We start from the raw sequence: 22,818 nt of genomic DNA, 5'->3' as shown, positions 1-22,818 counted from the left end.
AAGATGTTGAGACTGCCTGGGCAACATGGCCAAGACTGTCTTGGCCTCCCAAAGTGCTGGAGTTACAGGCACGAGCTACTGTGCCCAGTTAAACACAGAATATCCTAACACTGTAATTGTGGTATGGAAATTACTCACATCTTGAGCAGAAATACTAAAATATGAACCTATCAAAAGTAATAATTACAACAACTTTTCAAGACACAGACAGTATAAGATATATATAAGAACATTAAAAAGTTAAAAAGCAAGCAGTTAAAGTGTAAAGTGAAGTTGAAGTGTAGAGTTTTTATTACTCTTCTCTTTGCTTATTTGTTTGTTACAACCCATGTTAAGTTGTCATCAGTTTAAAATAATGGGTTACAAATTGTTATTTCCATGCCTCATGAGAACCTCAAATTAAAAAACCTACAGTAGATACACAAAAAGTAAAAAGCAAGAAATTAAAACATACCATCAGAGAAAATACTCTTCCCAAAAGGAAGGAAGGAAGGGAGGGAGGAAAGAAAGCAGGCAGGAAGGCAGGCAGGGAAGACCACAAAACAACAAGAAAACAAATTATAAAATGGCAGAAGTAAGTCCTTACTTATTGATAGTAACATTTAATATAAATGGACTAAATTCACCAATCAAAAAGACACAGAGTAGTTGAACTAATTAAAAAGATACAATGATCTGTTGTCTACAAGAAACACTTTACCTTTAAAGACACACTGACTGAAAATAAAGACATGGAAAAAAAGTTTCATGCCAATTGAAACAAACGAGGAACAGGAGCAGCCATATATGCTTTTTTTCTTTTTTTCTTTTTTTTGAGATGGAGTTTTGCTCTGTTGCCCAGGCTGTAGTGCAGTGGCACAATCTCAGCTGACTGCAACCTCTGTCCTACTGGGTTCAAGCAATTCTCCCACCTCAGCCTCCTGAATAGCTGGGATTACAGGCACGTGCCACCACGCCTGGTGAATTTTTGTATTTTCAGTAGAGACGGGGTTTCACCATGTTGCCAGGCTGGTCTTGAACACCTAACCTTAAGTTATCTGCCCATTTCGGCCTCCCAGAGTGCTGGGATTACAAGCAGGAGCAGCTGTATTTTTATTAGACAAAATATTTCAGACAAAATCTATAAAAAGAGACAAAGAAGGTCGTTATATAATGATAAAGGGGTCAATTCAGCAAGATAATTTAGTAATTCTAAATATACATGCACCTAACACTGGAGAGCACCCAGGTATACAAGGCAAATATTATTAAAACTAAAGTCAGAGATAGACCCCAATACAATGACAGCTGGAGACTTCAACACCCCATTTTCAGCATTGGACACATCACCCAGACAGAAAATCAACAAGGAAACACTGGATTTAATCTGTACTATAGACCAAATGGACTTAATAGACATTTACAGAACATTTCACCTAATGCCTGTAGAATACACATTCTTCTCTTTAGTATATGAATCATTCTCAAGGATAGGTCATATGTTAGGTCAGAAAAGAAGTCTTAAAACACTCAAAAAAATCAGAATAATATCAAGTGCCTTCTCTGACCATAATGGAATAAAACTAGAAATCAAAAACAAGAGGAATTTTGGAAACTATACAAACACATAGAAATTAAAAAAATAGGCTCTTGAATGACCAGCAGGTCAATGAAAAAATTAAGAAGGAAATTTAAAATTTCCCAAAACAAATGAAAATGGAAACATGACACAGCAAAAGCCATGAGATACAGCAGAAGCAGTACTAAGAGGAAAGTTTATAGCAATAACCACCTAATAAAAAAGGAGAAAAACTTCAAACAACCCAACAATGCATCTTAAAGAACCAGAAAACAAGAGCAAACCAAACCTCAAATTAATAGAAGAAAATAAATAATAAAAATCAGAGCAGAAATAAATGATATAAAAATAAAACAATACAAAAGATCAGTAAAAAGATAAGATGATTTTGTGAAAAGATAATGTCAATCAACTGTTAGCTAGACTATAAAAAAGAGAGAAGACCCAAAGAAATAAAACCAGAGATGAAAAAGGAGACATTATAATTTAAACTGCAGAAATTCAAAAGATCATTAGAGACTACTATGAGCAAGTATATGTCAATAAATTGGAAAATCTAGAAGAAATGGACAAATTTCTAGACACATACGACCTGCCAAGATTGAACCATGAAGAAGTCCAAAACCTGAACAGACCTATTATAGGTAATGAGATTGAAGCTGTAATAAAAAGGCTTCCAGCAAAGAAAAGCCCACTCAGGTGTCTGCTCCTGGATCAATTCCCTCTGGTCAAGGGTAGGAAGGGGTTCATGCTGGTTCAACAGAGACTCATAACTGTTAGCATTCGGATCTGAAGGGGAGGAGCAGTTCCTGGGCTTTTCTTTGCAGTTCTCAGAAAAGTAATGGGCCAGGAAGATAACCTATTAGGTCTATATCATTATGCCAAATTTGGATTTAATTTCAGATTCTTCATATACTTGCTTTATGATACTAGAAAATTTATTTCTTAATTCATGTACAATATACTGTTTTCCTAGTATGTTCCAGGAAACATACTAAGTTCTAAGTAAATAATAATGTATACCTTTCCTCAAGAAACTTAGAATCTAGTAGAGTGACAGACAAGAAGATGAAGAATTTGGCTAATTATGATAAGGACCTTTATAGGGATAAGCATAGATTGCTGTAGTAGCTTATAAGGGGACATTAAACCTGGACTTGAGAGGGTGGGAGTATTAGTCTGTTTTCATGCTGCTGATAAAGACATGCCTGAGACTGGGAAGAAAAAAAGATTTAATTGAACTTACAGTTCCACATGGCTAGGGAGGCCTCAGAATCATGGCAGGAGGTGAGAGGCCTTCTTACATGGCGGTGACAAGAGAAAGTGAGGAAGATGCAAAAATGGAAACCCTTGATAAAACCATCAGATCTCATGAGACTTATTCACTACTACGAGTAGTATGGAGGAAACTGCCCCCATGATTCAAATTATCTCCTACCAGGTCCCTCCCACAACATGTGGGAATTATGGGAGTACAATTCAAGATAAGATTTGGGTGGGGACACAAAGCCAAACCATATCATTCAGCCCCTGGACCCTCCAAATCTCATGTCCTCACATTTCAAAAGCAATTATGCCTTCCCAGAAGTCCCCCAAAGTCTTAACTCATTTTAGCATTAACCCAAAAGTCCACAGTCCAAAGTCTCATCTGAGACAAGGCAAGTCTCTTCTGCCTATGAACCTGTAAAATCAAAAGCAAGCTAGTTACTTCCTAGATACAATGGGGTACAGGTATTAGGTAAACACAGCCGTTACAATGGGAGAAATTGGCCAAAACAAAGGGGTTACAGAGCACATGCCCTGTAACAGAAAGCCAGCGGGGCAGTCAAATTCTAAAGCTCCAAAATGATATCCTTTGACTCCATGTCTTATATCCAGGTCATGCTGATGCAAGAGGTAGGTTCCATTGTTTTGGGCAGCTGTGTCCCTGTGGCTTTGCAGGGTATACCACCCCTCCTGGCTGCTTTCACGGGCTGGTGTTGAGTGTCTGTGGCTTTTCCAGGTGCACAGTGCAAGGTGTCAGTGAATCTACCATTCTGGGGTCTAAAGGATGGTGGCCCTCTTCTCACAGCTCCACTAGGCAGTGCCCCAGTAGGGTCTCTGGGTGGGGGCTCCAACCCCACATTTCCTTTCTGCACTGCCCTAACAGAGGTTCTCCATGAGGACCCCGCCCCTGCAGCAAACTTTTGCCTGGGCATCCAGGCATTTCCATACGTCCTCTGAAATCTAGGCAGAGGTTCCCAAACCCCAATTCTTGACTTCTGTGCACTTGCAGGCTCAAAACCACGTGGAAGATGCCAAGGCTTGGGGCTTGCACCCTCTGAAGCCACAGCCCAAGCTCTACATTGGCCCCTTTGAGCCATAGCTGGAGCAGCTGAGACACAGGGCACCAAGTTCCTAGGCCGTACACAGCACGAGGACCCTTGGCCCAGCCCATGAAACCACATTTTCCTTCGAGGCCTCTGGGCCTGTGATGGGAAGAGCTGCTGTGAAGACCTCGACATGGACTGGAGACATTTTCCCCATTGTCTTGGCGATTAACATTTGGCTCCTCATTACTTATGCAAAGTTCTGCAGCCAGCTTGACTTTCTCCTCTGAAAGTGGGATTTTCTTTTCTATCACATTGTCAGGCTACAAATTTTCCAAACTATTATGCTCCACTTCCCTTATAAAACTGAATGCCTTTAACAGCACCCAAGTCACCTCTTGAATACTTTGCTGTTTAGAAATTTCTTCTACCAGATACCTTAAATCATCTCTCTCAAGTTCCAAGCTCCACAAATCTCTGGGGCAGGGGCAAAATGCTGTCAGTCTCTTTGCTAAAACATAACAAGAGTCACCTTTGCTCCAGTTCCCAACAAGTTCTTCATCTCCATCTGAGACCACCTCAGCCTGGACCTTATTGTTCATATCATGATCAGCATTTTTGTCAAGTCATTCAACGAGTCTCTAGGAGGCTCCAAACTTTCCCACATTTTCCTGTCTTCTTCTGAGCCCTCCAAACTGTTCCAACCTCTGCCTGAGACCCAGTTCCAAAGTTGCTTCCACATTTTTGGGTATCTTTTCAGCAATGCCCCACTCTACTGGTACCAATTTATTGTATTAGTCCATTTTCATGCTGCTGATAAAGACATACCCAAGACTGGGAATAAAAGGTTTATTTGAACTTACAGCTCCACATGGCTGGGGAGGCCTCAGAATCATGGGGGGAGGTGAAAGGCACTTCTTGCATGGCAGCAGCAAGAGAAAATGAGGAAGACGCAAAAGTGGAAACCCCTGATAAAACCATCAGATCTCATGAGACTTATTCACTACCACGAGAACAGTATGGGGGAACCGCCCCCATGATTCAAATTATCTCCCATCATTCAAATTATATCCCACTGGGTCCTTCCCACAACACGTAGGAATTATGGGAGTACAATTCAATACGAGATTTGGGTGGGGACACAGAGCCAAACCATATCAGTGGGGGAAGATTCCTAGGTGTGATGACTTTTGAGTCCAACAGAATAAAGAATAATTTCTTTACTCTGGGGTGGAAGGAATGAAATGGGGAAAAACAGGCAAAAAATGGCATTCTAATAAGAAAGAATAATAGTTGCAAAATCAATTTGGATTTTTAAAAATGTTTTATTATAGAAATCATAAAGGGGGCCTGGTGTGGTGGTGCACACATGTAATCCTAGCACTTTGGGAGGCTAAGGTAGGAGGATCGCTTGAGCTCAGGAATTGGAGACTAGACTGGGCAACACATGGAGTCCCAATTTCTAGAAAAAAAAAATTAGTCCAGTATAGTGGCATACACCTGTGGTTCCAGCTACTTGGGAGGCTGAGGTGGGAGAAGGTCAAGGCTGCAGTGAACCATGATCACCCCCATTGCACTCTAGTCTGGGTGACAAAGCAAGACTCTGTCTCAAAACAAAACAAAACAAAAAATGAAGGAAGGAAGGAAGGAAGGAAGGAAATACAAAAAGAAAGGAAAGGAAAAGAAAGGAAAGGAAAGGAAAAGAAAGGGAGGAAGGAAGGAAAAAAGAAAGAAAAGAAAAAGAAAAGAAAAAAGGAAAGAAAGAAGAAAGAAAGGAAAGAAAGAAAGAGAAAGAAAAAGAAAGAAAGAGAAAGAAAGAAGAAAGAAAGAAAAAAAGAATCACAATGGGATTTTGCTAAATTTTTAAATTAGTTTGGTGGAAATGGACAACTTTACAATATTGACTGTATTGTTTTTCCATATATTCGAGTCTTTACTTGTGTCCTTTATGGAAATATGTAAGTCAGGTTAAAGTATAAATACTGTTGTTAAGTAAGCTGAGTCTTACTCCTGTTATATAGTATATGAGACTTGGACCTTGGTCAAGTTACTCTCTAAGCCTCAATTTCTTAGTTTGTACAATGGGGGTGATTGTAATACCTACTTCATGGGTTGTCATCAGTATTGGATAACATATTGCATGTAAAGTGCCTAACCAAGTGCTTTACACATCATATATAATCAAATAAAAAGCTACTTCTTACCCCCTCCCTTTTTAAATGGCTTTATTTAGGTATAATTGACACACAATGAGCACTTATACATAAACGTATTTACAGTGTACAATTTGGTAAGTTTTGACATATAAACATCCATGCAACTATTACAACAATCAAGATAATGAACATTTTTATCACCCCCAAAGTTTCCTCATGCCCCTTTGTGATCCTTCCTTCCACCCTTATCCCTCATCTAGCTTTCTCAATTCTTCAAATAGGTCTTGTAATTCCTTATAAACACAAACTTGATTTTTGTTATTTTTGAATGTAATCTTTCTCCTATATCAATTTTTTTTTTAAGACACAGGGTGTCAGTCTTTTGTCCAGGCTGGAGTGCAGTGGTGGAATCATAACTCATTGCAGTCTCAAACTCCTAGGCTCAACTGATCCTCCTGTCTCAGCCTCCTGAGTAGCTGAGACTATAGGTACATGCCACCATACCCAGCTACCTTTTCTTTTCTTTTTTAGAAATGGGGTCTTATTATTTTGCCCAGGTTGGTCTAGCCTCAAGCAATCCTCCCTCATCAGCCTCCCAAAGTGCTGAGATTATAGGCATGAGCCATCACGCCCAGTCTTCTTCCCACTGCATTTTAAAATTGATGATTGTTGTTTAGGAGAAGTATTTTATAGCCACCTTATTGAATTAGTTTCAATTTATTCCATGGATTTTCCAAGAAAGCAATCAATCATAATACTCTAAAAGAATTTATTTTTTATTTTCTTTCCAACATATATACTTAATGTTTTGTTTTGTTTGGACTTCCTGGGTTCAGTTAGGACTTCAGGAAAATGTTGGCTAGTAGTAGTAGGCCTGCCCCTAACAACTTGATGACCCAGATTACAGAAAGAGGTCTATACACCGTAAGTTTGAATATTTAAAGATTATAAATCAAGCTAACCAACAGATTGAAAAGTTTTGACCAGGCACGGTGGCTCACACCTGTCATCCCAGCACTTTGGGAGGCCGAGGTGGGTGGATCACGAGGTCAGGAGATTGAGACCATCCTGGCTAACACGGTGAAACGCTGTATCTATTAAAAATACAAAAAATTAACCGGGCATGGTGGCAGGCGCCCGTAGTCCCAGTTACTCAGGAGGCTGACGGAGGAGAATCGCTTGAATCCGGGAGGTGGAGGTTGCAGTGAGCTGAGATCACACCACTGCACTCCAGTCTGGGCGACAGAGCAAGACTCTGTTTCAAAAAAAAAAAAAGTTTTATCCTACTACTTTGACACATCTAACTTATAGCAAACATACATATAACAATCTAGAAGTCCAGGTCCAAATTTAGAATCTTTGAGTACCACACCTCCCGATTTTGTACCTGAGGAAGTTTTTCAGAACTTAACACAAATGATCTTTCATTTCAGAAGGTCTTATTTCACTGATCCTTACATAAACATCATTTTCTCATGGTATTGACTAATACTTTAATTTTTCTCCTTAGAATCAAAATTTGATAAACACATTCTGGGGCTCATTGTAAAACAAACATCAGCATACATTATGTTCCCAAAGAAAATCCAAATTGCTTGGTAGATTTGGTGCTTTGTTTTAGAAATTGTCTTTCAAGGCTTTTAAAAGGATCTACAGGCTCCTAATCTTCCCTGGTCCACAATTTCTACCTCCAATTCTACTGGAAGACCCTAAGAACTGAGTTTCCTTAACTGTGGTTTGAACATCCTGATCACTTCTGAGACAATACCATTAGTGAATACATTCTAAGCACGTCATCTGAATATTCACAGACATCTTTTAAAAAGGGCTGGATCTGGAAGTTAGGCCATGAAAAGAGGAAGACCTGTGACTTGGACAAGGCTTCAAAGCCGGTCACCTGCTTGTTCATGTGGTAGCAGCTGGTCTAACTGGAATAACTTGGGAAGGAAATTAGGACACCCAGTTGGAGTTCCAGCTCTGTCATAAGCTGGCTAAACTGGAGTGAGTCAGTTAAAACTCTTTGTTGAACCCCAGAGTCATAATCTATAAAATCGGGATAAAGACGTTTGCCTTAAGCCCTCCACCAGTTTTTGGAGGAAACCACAATTGACTGAGCTTTAATTTTTGCACCTGTTGCAATTAAGATGGCACTCCTGCCCTTTCCACTTCACAGGGTTTTGGGGGATGGGATGGGGAGGCAAAACCTTTCTGAGCTTCAGTTTCAAAACAGAGCTAAGAATACATGCCCAACCCGCAAATAAAATTCTAGGAAGAACAGAGGAAAACTGCAAAATGCAGTCGGCCATACAAGCATTAATTGTCTTGAACACAACAAGCAGACCTGAAGAGGGTTTGTGCGTCTCTCTCCTCTTGGCTCGAGTCACAACCCCATAATGTAAATCAAAATCACTTTTGAAAAAGGCTTTCGCTGTTCAGAGCGGCGTCCGCATTTGTACTCACCTGCGCGCCCCCAACACCCCACGCGGCTGCCTCGCGGGACGGGGAGGGGGCGGGGCCCAGCGCAGCCCACCCCTCGCAATGCCCCGCCCCGTCGCTCCTGCGCCTGCGCCGTGCGCACCGACGGGCCTCGAGCGCCACGGCGGGAGGTAAGGGGCTCTCTGGAGGCCGCCTCTGGGGGCGTCGGGCCCTCATAGGCTTGGTGGGCCGGGCGCCCTGTGGCGCGCGCAAGAGGCGCTGGGCGGCAAGTGGGGCGTTGGATCAGAAGTACGAGTGCAATGGTGGCTGCTCCTGTCTTTCAGAAGTGGCGGAGCCTCTCTTGGTTTCGTTTTTGGAAGCTTTATTAGAAACTGGTATAGGCAGGCCGCAGATGATGCGAGCGGGACGGCCTCCCGGGGTCGCGGGGTGGAAAAGTTTCCCGCGCGCGTCCTGTCTGGCACGCTGTAGGCCTCGGGTCGCCAGGGTCGCTGGCGTCTGGGTCCCGGGACAGACCCGCGCATCCGTTCGCTAGTGGGGGCGTTTGTTGTGTGTGGCCCAGGTGTGCTGTGGGTGACACTGCGAGGAATGACGCGACACTCGAGGGTAGTGAGGAGTGGACAGGGAGCAAGAGGCCGAAAGCCCCTGCTCGCCAGACCCAGAGGTGGTTCGCAGAAGGTCCCACGCCTTGGCTCCCTCCTTTTAGCTATCCGAAGTTCAGAGAGGAGACCTTACATTGACTTTTCTCTCCAAATTCACTATCTCTTCCATAACTCAGAAACCCAAAGCGGCGGGCCCGAAGAAATCGGGCGCCACCAGTATCCCGAAAAGTGGGACCTCTGAGCAGATGGAAAGTGTTCGTCACTTTTGGGGGCTGGGTTTTCTGAGAAATGGGGTCTTTCACTTATTAATAACCTCCCAAGTAACTTACTGGGAAACATGAGTATTATGGTACCCATCTCATATTAGTTGTGAGCACTGCATGATAAAGTTTGTAAAGCACCTGGCATAGTCCTGGCACCCCTCTCTCCAAGTATTAATGCAGTGAATACGATTGCAGTTCTTTGACTTCTAAATGTTTCTACCTGTCTTATGTGAAACATCCTCTTATATATAAAAAACCTTTTTATTTTGAAATAATTTTACAATTACAGAAAAGTTTCAAAAGTAGTACAGAGTTCCCTATTGCTTCCGTTAATAATTTTTTAGATACCATAGCGCAATTATCAAAAGCAGGAAGTTAGTATTCGTATAATACTATTAACCGAATTACTGACTTGTGATTTTTTTTTTTTTTTTTTCCTGTATTAATGTCCTCTTTCTATTCCAGGATCTACTCTAAGACCCGACATTGCAGTTAGTTGTCTTGGGTCCTTGGTCTTCTCCAGTCGGTGACAGTTCCTCAGTCTTTTCCTGTCTTTACATTGATAGTCTTTTTCAGTCTTTATACTCTTTCTGATCTTTACACTTGTGAAGAATGCTGGTCAGTTATTTTGTAGAGTGCCCCTCAAATGGGGTTTGTCCAATGTTCTCTCATGATTAGATTAAGGCTATGCTTTTTTGTTAAGAACACAAAAGTGTGTGTGCCCTTCTCAGTTCATATGAGCGTAGCTGATATATATGACTTATTGCTTGTGAGGTTACTCTTGATCACTTAGTAAGAGAGTGTCTACTGGGATTCTCCAATGTAAAGGTCTTATTTTTTCTCCTTATAATTAATTGACATCTTGGGGGAGCTTTTAAACTGTACGCATATCCTGTTTCTCCTCAGACTTTCCCTTGCTAAATTTCACATCCATTGGTGGATCTTGCCTTCAGCAATTATGACTATGATGTTCTAATGATGATTTTCTACTTTCCTCATTTCTTTATTTATTAATTGAAATTATTCTGTAAGGATGAGCTGCGCATTTCCCATTTGTTTATTTGTCTTCCGTTATTTATTTGTATCCATGTGGACTCAGATGTTTTTCTATTGGTTTTTATCTTACACTTGTGTTATTTTATGTGTGAAATTGTTCCAACTTTGATCATTGGAGTTTTTTTTCTTTCAGGTTGCTTTCTGTAGCTTTTCAGCATGCTTCCATTCTTTTTTTTTCTTTTTTGGAACTTCCTAATTTTCTGGTACCATATGATGTCCCAGGCTCATCTTGTGTTTTCTGTGCCTCAGCCCTGATAATCAGCCACTTCTCCAAAGACCCATAGTTTCTTTTTTTGGAGAATAGTATTTAAACACAAGGATCTGTGCTCTAGGGATGCTCATTGCTACTGGGGTAATATCACTTCCAGGGCCCCATAGAAGACACCAGTCTATACATATGCATACTCATGCATACACAAAGATCTGTATTTATTTCTGTATTTATCTATCCATATATTTTTTAAAAACAAAAGTTCATCCCAGTAGCTTTGCTTCTAGTCTAACACCACAGGGTTCATTCTAGTTTTATCCCTTATTTTTAACTTCTTTATCTGACAGTGAGAAATCTGACTCTTGTATTCTACAAAATATTTTCTTATTTCTTCAGTCCTAGTATACACATAAAGTAATTTCAGGATTTCTGACCTATATTCCTGTGAGAAACACATTTACTAAATAGAGGACAGTGTAGTTCCTTTTGTCTCTAGTTTTACAGTATTCAGTTAAAATACTGTTTCCTAAAGTGGCTTAGATTATTTTTCTTCCTCACTTCTTTCAGTGTGGTTATGCTATTCATTTATAATGCAGTTTATGTTTTTATAGTTCCTATTCCATTTTAGAGGGAAAGAGTCTAAAGGTAGACTAATTGAAGCTCCTCCATTATCATGTGCTATGCATATTGTGCTATTTGACTAGAGTGATAGGATTAGCAATGGTGAAGAAATATTTTAGTTCAGGCAGCATCTATTGAACAACAGGTGTGTTCAAAAAACATTTTGATAGGAATGATGGTAGATATAAAGACATCTCTTTGCAGTATAGAAGAGAACAAAAGAGGCAGTGTAATAGATTGGGAAATGTTAGTGTTAGACAAGTAATTAATATATTTAACATTTAATAGCCTTTTATGAGATAATAAGAGAAAGACATCCTCTGTAGTAAAACAGGTATGTATGACATGAACAGGCAATTCATGAAAGTAAGAAATGCAATGGTTACAAAAAAATAGAAAGAATAAATAAAATCTAGTACTTGATAGCAGAACAGGGTGACTATAATAATTTAATTGTACATTTAAAAATAACTAGGAGTATAACTGGATTGTTTGTATCACAAAGAATAAATGCTTGAGGTGATAGGTACCTCATTTACCCTAATGTGATTATTATACATTGTATATCTGTATCAAAATAACTCATATATCCCATAAATATATACCTACAACTAATACATACCCACAAAAATTAAAAATTATAAAAAGAAGAAATGCAGCAGGGCACGGTGCCTCACGCTTATAATCTTAGCACTTTGGGAGGCCAAGGCAGGTGGATCACCTGAGGTTAGGAGTTCGAGACCAACCTGGCCAACATGGTGAAAACCCATCTCTACTAAAAATACAAAAATTAGCAGGGCATGGTGGCGTGTGCCTGTAATCCCAGTTACTTGGGAGGCTGAGGTAGGAGAATCATTTGAACCCGGGGAGTGGAGGTTGCAGTGAGCGGAGATCATATCACTTCACTCCAGCCTGGGCAAAAGAGTGAGACTCTTTCTCAAAAAACAAAAAAAAAAAAAGAAAAGAAAAAAAGAAATGCAAATGGCTGATAAATCCATCCTGTTAGTAATTTAAGGAGTGCAAAGTAAAGCAATAATGAGACATCATTTTTTTCACCAATGGCATATCTAAGAATGATAATACTAAGTACATTGGTTGGAATATGGATAAATGGACATTGTGTTATGTTGCTGGTAGGAACATAGTAGGCCTAACCTTTTGTGGGATATGGCAATATATATAAAAAAAAAAAACCTTGAAAAATCTGTCTACCTAATAATGCTATTTCTAGATATTTATTTTTTATTTTTATGTAAATTTTTTCAATTAATACACAATAATTTTACATACTTATAGGATACATGTGATATTTTGATACATGCATACAATGTGTAATGATCAAATCAGGGTATTTGGGATACATATCACCTCAAACATTTATTATTTTTTTGTGTTAGGAGCACTTCGGATCTTCTCTTCTAGCTATTTTGAAATATGCAATAAATTATTGTTAACTTTAGGTACCCATTGTGTTATTAAACATGAAAAATTTATTCCTTCTATCTAACTGTATGTTTGTACCCATTTACCGACTTCTCTTCATCCCTCCTGCCCCTTCCCATCACTCTACTTTCTACCTCCAGGAGATCAACTTTTTTTCTCTGTTTTTATTTAGAAATGGGGATCTCATTATGTTGCCCAGGCTGGCTTCTAACTCCTGGGCTCAAGTGATCTTCCTACCTCGGCTTCCTGAGTAGCTGCGAGTACAGGCTATATGTTCCATCCATGTTGCTATAAATGACAGGATTTCATTTTTTTTTTCTTTTTTTTTTTTTTTTCCAAGACAGAGTCTACTCTGTTGCCCAGGCTGGAGTGCGGTGGTGAGATCTGGGCTCACTGCAACCTCCGCCTCCTGGGTTCAAGCAATTCTCCTGCCTCAGCCTCCCAAGTAGCTGGGAATACAGGTGCATGCCACCATGCCTGGCTAATTTTTTGTATTTTTAGTAGAGACGGGGTTTCACCATGTTAGCTGGGATGGTCTCGATCTCCTGACCTGGTGATCGGCCCGTCTCGGCCTTAAAAAGTGCTGGGATTATAGGCGTGAGCCCCCACGCCCGACCCATTTTTTTTTTTTAATGGCTGAACGATATTTCATTGTGTATATATACCAAAATTTCTTTATCCATTCATCTATTGACAGACACTTAGGTTGATTCCGTATCTTGGCTATTGTGAATGCTGCTGCAATAAACATGGGACTGTAGGTATCTCTCTGATACACTGATTTTCTTTCCTTTTGATAAATACCCAGTAGTAGGATTGCTGGATCATATGGTAGTTTTGTTTTTAATTTTTTTGAGAAGCCTCTGTACAGTTTTTCTTTTTTTTTTTTTTTTTTGAGACAGGATCTCACTGTGTCGCCTATGCGGTAGTGTAGTAGTAAGAACACTGTTTCCTGCAGGCTCACAGTTTAGGGGTCAAGGGATCTTCCCACCTCAGTGTCACTGGGACTACAGGCACACACCACCACACCCAGCTAAGTTTTAAATTTTTCAGAGAGGAAGGGTCTTGCTATGGTGCCCAAGCTGCCCTCAAACTCCTGGCCTTAAGTGATCCTCCTGCTTCAGCCTTCCAAAGTGCTGAAATTACAGCTATGAGCCACCGTACCCAGCCCATACTGTTTTTCATAATGGCTGTACTAATTTACATTCTCACCAACAGCGTATAAGAGTCCTCTTTCTCGCCAGACATCGTGGCTCACGCCTGTAATCCCAGCACTTTGGGAGGCTGAGGCGGGTGGATCACCTGAGGTCAGGAGTTCGAGACCAGCTTGACCAACATGGCAAAACCCCGTCTCCACTAAAAATACAAAAATTAGCTGGGCGTGGTGGCATGTGCTTGTAATCCCAGCTGCTCGGGAGGCTGAGGCAGAAGAACTGCTTGAACCCAGGAGGCGGAGGTTGCAGTAAGCCGAGATTGCGCCATTGCACTCCAGCCTGGGCGACAAGAGCGAAACTCTCTCTCTAAAAAAAGAAGAAAATAAAAAAGAGGCTGCTTTTGCTACATCCTTACCAGCATTTGTTATTTTTTATCCTTTTGGTGATAGCCCTTATAACTGGGGTGAGATGGTATCTCATTGTGGTTCTGATTTGCATTTCCCTGATGATTAATGATAGTGAGCATTTAGAAAAAAACCTTTTGGTCATTTGTATGTCTTCTTTTGAGAAATGTCTATTCAATTTCTTTGCCCACTTTTTTATGGAACTATTTGTTTTTTTGCTGTTGAGTTGTTTGAGTTCCTTATACATTCTAGATGTTAGTCCCTTGTTGGATGACTGGTTTGCAAATACTTTCTCCCTTTATACAGGTTGTGTCTTTGTTGATTGTTTTAAAGAAATAATTATAGGTGGCAGTATGGATTTATGTGTAAGCAGGGTAATTACACTGTAGTTTGTAATAGTGGAAAATTGGAAACAACCTAAATAGCCAACAATAGCCGATTTGTAAAATTGTGAAGCATCTATGTAATTATAGAAAATTATTTACATGGAAACATTTTTATTATACTTCATCACACTATTTAAAATAAATGTTTTTATTTTATTTTCTTTCATCCACCCATTTATTCTATCCGGTAACAGTTTATTCTATTCATTGCTTCTTGCTATTCCACTCCTTTGGGTTTATTTTCTTTATTGTTAAAATATTCCTTTTAGTACTTTTAATGAGGGGCTTGGCAATAAACTCTTAGTCCTTATATGTCTGAAAATGATTATTTTGCTTTCATTCTAAATGATAATTTACCTGGGAATATACCAACTCTCTCAGCACTTTGAAGGTATTTCTGTCTTTTAATATCTTGCTCTTAAAAGCAAGATATTATTGCTTTATCTGTCTTTTATCTCTCTCTTTTTTTTATGATTCTTGTTCTTTAATGTTTTGCAATTTCCCTTCCATGTATTTAGGCAAATTTGGTTTCTTTTTAATTTATGCTACTTGAGGCTGATGTGCTTTTTCAGTTTGAGGTCTTACATTTTAATTATCAGTATATTCTCTTTGAATAATTCCTTCTTACCATTTTCTTTGTTCTTTCTGGGACTCCTACTTGTTATTGAGCTTCTCATTTTATCCTTTATGTCTTTTATCTTCTTTTTTATACTTTTCATCTTTTTATTCCTCTGTGTTCTGAGTGATTTCTTCCAATCAATAATTGTCTCTTATCTATATAATTGACTGTTTAACACATCTTTTGAGATTTTCATTTCTAGAAGTTTTACTTGGTTTATATTCAGGCTGGCCTCTTACTGTTTCATAATATCTATTTTTTTAAAGATTCTATTCCTTCCTTTATGTTTTTGGATATTTAAAAATATACTTTCTTTAATTTCTTTTTAAAATTATTTTATTATCTTTAGTCCATTAGCTATGAATTTTCCTGTTTTGTTGGGTCCGTGGATGGTCTCTTTTGGTAATGAATTTCTCCATATGTCCCCAGTTTCCATTCACTGTTGCACCTGTTTTACTCTCTTTGTTTTTGTACCTGGAGATTTTCCTTTTTTACTTTTGAACTTGTATCAGACATAAAAACCAAGTTACTAATGGGTAGGTATTGGAGGCAGTCTGTATAACCAACACATCAAGATTTTCAACTGTGATAGAAAGGGAATAAATATTTAATGTTTTGGGGATAGATCTCTGAGAATCTCTTGAAACAATGGGCTCTATTCTCCAAAATAAACTACATTCACTTTTTGTTTTTTTTTTTGGTAGAGGTGGTACTTCGGCATATTACCCAGGGTGGCCTTGAACTCGTGGGCTCAAGTGGTCCTCCTGCCTTGGCCTCCCAGAGTACTGGTATTACAGACATGAGCCACTGTACCTGGCCCCTTCATTCACAAATTTTCATAAAGATTCAGGGGCTCCACAAAGTCTGTATGTGAATTCCTGTCTCTATAGACCCTGGACTAAGACAGCACTACTCAGTAGTGTTAACATTCTCAACTTAAAATTTTTTAAACATGGGTGAGGTTGTGGTTAATGAAATGGCATGAAAGCATGGTTTACAACGGTGGCTTTCAAGCTTGGTTAAGCTGTGAAGCCTATTATTTATATAAGCTCTGATAAGCTCCAATTCATAAAATAGTTGTAAGTAAAGTTTCTACAACTGAAGTAGGGGGTGGGGTCCTGGAACCTGCTCACCTGTATACCCTACCCTTGTACTCTGGCCCCAAATGCGTACCCTTGGACTTTCTGGAACACTAGTAGGAAACTACTGGTGGAGTGGAATAAGTATTTCAATGTAATTTTAGAAAATCTGGGTTCTTATTGCAGCTCTGTCACTGGTTATTTGAGTCAGTTATAGGCAATACTGATCACTTTATTGAAAATGGAAGAAACAATTTAAAGGACATCAATGAGAAGAGTTGCATATTATGTTATAATATATTTGAAGTTGTGTAATTACAAAGTTACATTATGATGACATTAGATGTGAAGTTTGATACAAGCATCAGTGTTAAGCCATTTGATACCTTTTTTAAAAGGGTTATTCAATGTCCAAGATAGATCAGAAAATGAAAACTTGGATAGTAAATTCCTATTTTTTTTTAAGTATTTGTAAATATACATACATACTTACATAGCAAAAATGCCTGGAGAGACCTATGCCAAAATGTAAAGAGTGCATTTTGTACTCTTTGTAAAAGGTGAGGAGATGACTGCTGACTTTATTTGTTTCTTCATTTATTTATATTGTCTGAACATTCTAAAATATAATTTTTGTAAAGAGAAAAAGATTTAAAAATCAGTGGTTTCATAAAGAAAAAACAGGTCACTCAAGCTCAGCATTAAGTTGATATGTATTTAGAATAAATTGTAAAACTAATTAATTGTTGGCTTTTAAAAATAGTGGAAACTAATTTGAAAACATTTTTAAAGAAATATTTTTCTTTTAGGTTTTTCTATATGAGTGGAGAAGACAGCTGTTACCAGGGAGGTCATATATCATTTTTTTAGGATGTCTGAAGATGAAGAAAAAGTGAAATTACGCCGTCTTGAACCAGCTATCCAGAAATTCATTAAGATAGTAATCCCAACAGACCTGGAAAGGTTAAGAAAGCACCAGATAAATATTGAGAAGGTGAGCTGTTTCATTTACTACCACAAGAAATAGTTACATAGTCTGATTTATATTGGTTGTTCATTTCAGCTAAATTTAGAGTATTAGATAAGAGGCTTTGCTGAAACACCTAGCTCCTATTGATTTAGCAACATTATGCATTTTTTTAGCTGGTTTTTCTGTTCTGCATATATACCTCTCATATATTCCTTTTTCTAGGAAGGGATATAGGAATAGCATCTATACTTTTTTGTTTGTTTGTTTGTTTAAGAGACAAGGTCTCGCTCTGTTGTCCAGGCTGGAATGCAGTGGCATGGATCATAGCCCACTGCAGCCTCAAACTTCTGGACTCAAGCTATGTACACACCACCATACATGGCTAACTTATTTTTATTTTTTGGAGAAATAGGTTCTTGCTTTTTTGCCCAGGCTGGTCTTGAACTCCTGGCCTCAAGCTGTCCTCCTGTTTTGGCCTCCCAAAGTGTTGGGATTACAGGTGTAAGCCATAGCGCCTGGCCAAATCTATATGTTTTTAATTGTATGTATTGAGGTTTTAGGCAGTTAGTAATTAAGATACAAATTGATTGACAATACACTATAATGTAAAGGCAGAGAACTTTGGCTAATCTACCTGCCTTAATTTCATTCACACCATGGCAAGTTTTTGAACTTTGAGTGTGTGTCTTTCGGTAACTCATATCCTCTTTAGGTGTACATACATTAAAAAAGTAAATCATTGTGAGGTATGAGGGAATTTTCTTACTTCACTGCTTCCCTTTGAGGAAAGCTCACAACTGAGAAATACTGCCTAAGTCAGTTGAGGAAATAGGTAGAGGGAAGATGAATTAGTCTCAGGGACTATGATAGACGTTGCATAGAACCTGCCCTGGTCGGAGAAGTGGTTGTGGCATTTTTGGAAACATCAAGTTTACTCAGTACTGAGCATTAATTTGGCAGATTATGTTGTCTTATTTGCTATGGGACAGATTAGTGATATTTTTTGCTTCAAGAAGACTTTTCCCAGAAGAAGTCTTAAGCTGCAGAACCTTCATTCATTCATTCATTCATTCATTTGAAGGTTGGGAGTAGAGGATATGGTCATGAAGCCTTTCAATATAAACATTATTCATTACTTAACTCAGTAGCATACAGAAGTCAGAAAAGTGTCCCTTTTTCTTCCATAGATACCATCTGTCTTTCTAGAATTCAAGTCCTTTTAAAAGCGGAGAAAATCAGTTCTGAGAATATTAAAATGAAAAGTTTAATGCAAATATGTAAGTCTTTCTAGAATTCAGGATTAGTATTTTGTCATCCCTGCATTTCTTTCTTCTTCACTTATAAGCAATAAGTAATACTGTGACTTTTAAGGATGGATAAGGAATTGTTTAGTAAATGGGTTCTTTTTAACATGAATGGAAGCAAATTAAGGTCATTTCTTTCCTTTGTTGTCCTACTTTTCCTTTGAGGTTTGGCATGTCTGTCTTAGATTTCCTTTTACTTATGTTTATTCTATACAAAAGTGCCTGCTGTCAATACCCTCAGATCCTTGCTATATGTACCACCCAATCAGTCATCAATGGAAAAGCCAGGTGGGTGGGGATAGAATGGTTATATTACTGATTTTAATAGTTGTGCCAGATGTCACAAGAAGATTATTCTAGAGTTACATCCATCCATCTCTGCCAGACATTTTTTTCTTTAGCATTTTATGAAATTTTTACTTACTATGGAATTTTTAGACAGTATCAGAATAATTATAATTATAATGTAGGTGATATCATCTTAAGCCAAACAGTTAATTTTATACTGATCTATGTTTTGTTCCATATCCTGGATCATTCCATTATATCTAGGATGTCTAGCTTAATTGTGAAAGCAACTTTTAAAAATCTATATAGGATTGAATAACTTACTTTAATAGATACATTATAGACATGTAAAAACATTTAAAAGCTGCAGGGCTCACTCTGGACAAAAGAGTTAAGAACTAAGTTTGGACTCCAGGTGTCTGACAGTGCCTCACTTTCAAAAAGGCATATTATTCTTGGGGGAAAGGTGTAGAAAGATAAAATATTCATTATGCTGGACATCAGTCATCCAATATGAATTTAAAAGAAGAAAGTCAGACTGAAGGGAAATTGAAGGTAAGCCTTAGTGGAGTGATTCTGCAACATCTGAAAACAATGAGCGTAGTGTGCTGTGGACACCTGGAGCTGTATTCCATAGGTCCTTCATTTTATTAGACATGATAAACTTGATTAGAATGTAATCCTGAAATTTGAAGTGTTATCATTCAGCTTTCTTGGCTAATGTAAGATAGACTTAAGCATTGTTAATAGGAATGACAAGATAGTAAGCCTGGAACGTAATTTTCTTTCTTTCGTATTGTAGGGATTTGGGGAAAAACTTACTGTATAGCACATGCTGTATTAATTATATGAATAAGGCACAAGAGGCAGAAAACTAAAAAATCATATGTTAAATAAGATAGAAATTTTTTTGTTTTGTTTTGCTTTTGTTTTTAGTCTCACAGTAACAGAGGTAGTCCAGGGGTACAGTGGCTGCTCAGCAATCTTCAAAGATCCAGGCTCTTTTTATCTTACTCTCCTATCCTCAACTTGGTTCTACCTTGTGTGTAAAATGGCTACTCCAGCACCAGCCATCACATCCACATTCCAGCTTGGATGGAATAACCAGAATCATACCTTTTCTATGTTCTTTTTTCTCTCAGTGCATTTGTTGTCTCTCTCTCTCTCTCTCTTTTAAATAGAGACAGAGTCTCACTCTGTTGCCCTGGCTGGAATGCAGTGGTGCAATTATAGCTCACTATAATGTTAAACTCCTGAGTTAAAGCAATCCTCCTGTCTCAGCTGCCTGAATAGCTCAGACTTCCGGTGTGCTCTACCATGTTCAGCTAATTTTTAAATATTTTTGTAGAGACGGGGTCTCACTATGCTGCTCAGGCCCATGTCATCTCAAAGCCCTGGCCTCAAGTGATCCTCCTGCATTGGCCTCTCAAAGTGCTAGGATTACAGATGTGAACAACCATGCCTGACCTCTCCTTTTCTTTTAAAGAGAATTCTCTTTTCATTTTGTGGATGCAGTATAATAACATCTTTCTACAGTTTTTTTTTTTAAGTTTTCTTCTGCTTCTTTGTCCTGTTTTTCCCAAGTCCCTTTTTTCTTTCTTTCTTCTCTCTCTCTCTCTCTTTCTTCTGTTTCAGCATATAGTATTATAGGCTTTTCTTGGCTGACTGTTGATATTTTAAAGTGCTGATTAGAAGGTATGTGTGTAAATGTGTTTGTGTATATGCATGTGGGTAGCAGGTTAGATTGGAGGCTTTGCTGTCTGGAGGGGTGAATAGCTGAGAATCTATTTTAATTGGAGAACCACTAGATATCAGTAACTCTAGGTCTTGTTAGCTGTTCAGTTTTAAGAAAGAGCAATCCTCCATCTCCTACCTGTTGGGGTATGTTTATTTTTTCAAAGGTGATAGTTGTGGCAGGGGTTGGGGTGGGGAGGTTGGAGGGGTGGATATAGTATGAATTTTGTGACCAGCCTTTTAAGCCAGGGGAAGGAAAGTAGGTGAGGAGGTGAGCAGGCTCACCACCATTCAGATATTTATTGTCCAGGCTTAATCTTCCTGGTTGTGGTATGGTAACTGATCCCTGCCCTTAGCTGTGCTTGGTGTCCAGGATCCTTAGCGTCTCTAGCCTCTCCAGAGGCTGTCTTCTATAGTATTGTCTTGTGCAGTGGTGGAACAGGGCAGTTGCTTGGGCAAGTATAGAGGGGATCTGGTGGACTACCTGTTCATTAGATAAACTTTCAACAAATCCTTTTGCGTTTTGCCCCACCGTACACTTCCATCTGGTTACCTAGTAGCTGGTACCTTCAGTTGCTTAGTCATTGTTTAGAGATGGGGTCTCACCATGCTGCCCAGGCCCATCTCATCTCAAAGCGCTGGCCTCACGTGATCCTCCTGCATTGGCCTCTCAAAGTGCTAGGATTACAGACATGAACAACCATGCCTGACTGTGGCTTGCTTCTCATTGCCACTCTCCCCCACCATGCACCCCTTCTGCAGGCTTACATTTTAGCTTTCTTTGGCTTGCTGAGTCAGTTACAACATATCCATACTCTTTCCAGCTTCCAAAATGTTACAAAATGTTAAAAATTTTTGTTAGTTGATGTCTTCTATTCTATTCTCATTATTCTTGTGAATTTATACTTTCTAAAGTTCTTTGTTGTCATTTAGTGGGATTTTGGAAAAGAGTAGAGTTGAATATTTGTGTTCAATCTGCCAGGTTTAATGAGAAGGGAGATTATTTATTATAGGAAATAAATGTTAGCTTTTCATAGATATTTATTGATGTTTGCTATTTCTTAGATTGTTAGCATTGAAGAATATGTAAAAGATAGATGTTTCAATTCTCAAGAAGTTTGCAGTGCAGTTGAGGAAATAAGATAGGAAATAGTCAAAGAATGATAAGAGGCAGCATATAATTACTATGAAAATGGATGGCATGGGCTAGTCAAGCAACATGAAATCTGAACTATGTAGTATAAAATCAGACATAATCAGTCTTATTTTTGTTAATCTGTGATTACAATGAAAGTATTTTTCACTTCTCTTTTTAGTGTGTGACTATCTGCTTTGATCTTTTAATCACCTTTCTCAACCTCGTTCCTTTTTTCTGACAGAACCCCATTCAGGTTCAGTTTCCTTTGTGTTTCAAGATAGGCAAGCCTCAGCACAGGTGGTGAATGATGACCGTCTGATGAATGTGGTAATTCCAATCTTGTCAATGTTTGGTTACCAGTGAACAATAGACATATCCTGTAGTTCTGGCCAGTTATACCTGAGGGAAAACCTGTTTGGGATATGGAAACTGGAAAGGTTTTCCTGCTGTTATGGAGATACACAGATATGCATGGAAGGAAAGAGTCCCCATCTTCTTCTTGGTCTTGTGTGTCTTCCTGTTGTATCTAGAACTGTAGCCAATCCTCTTGCAGCCATTAAGGGACAAATCTGAGAACAAAAGCTCCTTATTGATAGTAGTAAAGCAGCAACATAGAACTTGGACACTTGATGACCTTGTGAGCTTCTGAATTAAACTAACGTAGAGTCATCCTACTTCTAGATTGCTTTGTATGTGAGATAATAAATACTTATTATTAAAGCCATTTTTAATTTTGGGTTTTCTGTTGTTTGCAACCCAAAACATAGTACTTGGCTAAATTATGGCACTGCTTTAACCTACCTCTCTAGTGCCACCATGCAAAGAGACAATACCAAAATGATATTTTGTAAAAGTAGTGCTGTTTAGCAATGCTTGTCAGGGATCTCAACTTAACTAAATTTGTAAGGAGTTACTTGTAATTTTTTTCACACATATCATTAAATCATTTTAAGTTTTTTCTCCTTCTCAAACATTTGGATTGATAACTTTTAATAGTGTTTCCTAATTTAGTTATAAAATCATGTAGTAAACAGTAGGAATCTGAATTATTCCTTATTTTTCTTATAATTTGTTGCAATAAGAAATAAAG

General features: G+C 38.6%; 1 protein-coding gene and 1 long non-coding RNA gene across 2 annotated transcripts in view; one reads left to right on the top strand and one right to left on the bottom strand.

Moving 5' to 3' along the window:
• LOC117098922 overlaps window positions 1-8,567 on the bottom strand; it is a 60,212-nt gene extending 51,645 nt beyond the window's left edge. The window contains exon 1 of the long non-coding RNA XR_004443646.1: window positions 8,484-8,567. This is a non-coding gene — a long non-coding RNA (uncharacterized LOC117098922). The remainder of the gene's footprint in view (window positions 1-8,483) is intronic.
• Window positions 8,556-22,818, top strand: part of STX17 (syntaxin 17) — an 83,524-nt gene continuing 69,261 nt past the window's right edge. The window contains exons 1-2 of the mRNA XM_033237982.1: window positions 8,556-8,629; window positions 17,104-17,288. Of these exons, the coding sequence (XP_033093873.1) occupies window positions 17,166-17,288 (123 nt within the window). The 5' untranslated portion in view covers window positions 8,556-8,629; window positions 17,104-17,165. The remainder of the gene's footprint in view (window positions 8,630-17,103; window positions 17,289-22,818) is intronic.

This window comes from Trachypithecus francoisi, unplaced genomic scaffold, assembly GCF_009764315.1.
Source record: "Trachypithecus francoisi isolate TF-2019V2 unplaced genomic scaffold, Tfra_2.0 Lachesis_group16, whole genome shotgun sequence".
NCBI classification, from domain to species: domain Eukaryota; kingdom Metazoa; phylum Chordata; class Mammalia; order Primates; family Cercopithecidae; genus Trachypithecus; species Trachypithecus francoisi.
Note: the sequence above shows the minus strand (reverse complement) of the source record. Positions and strands in the feature narration are given on the sequence as shown.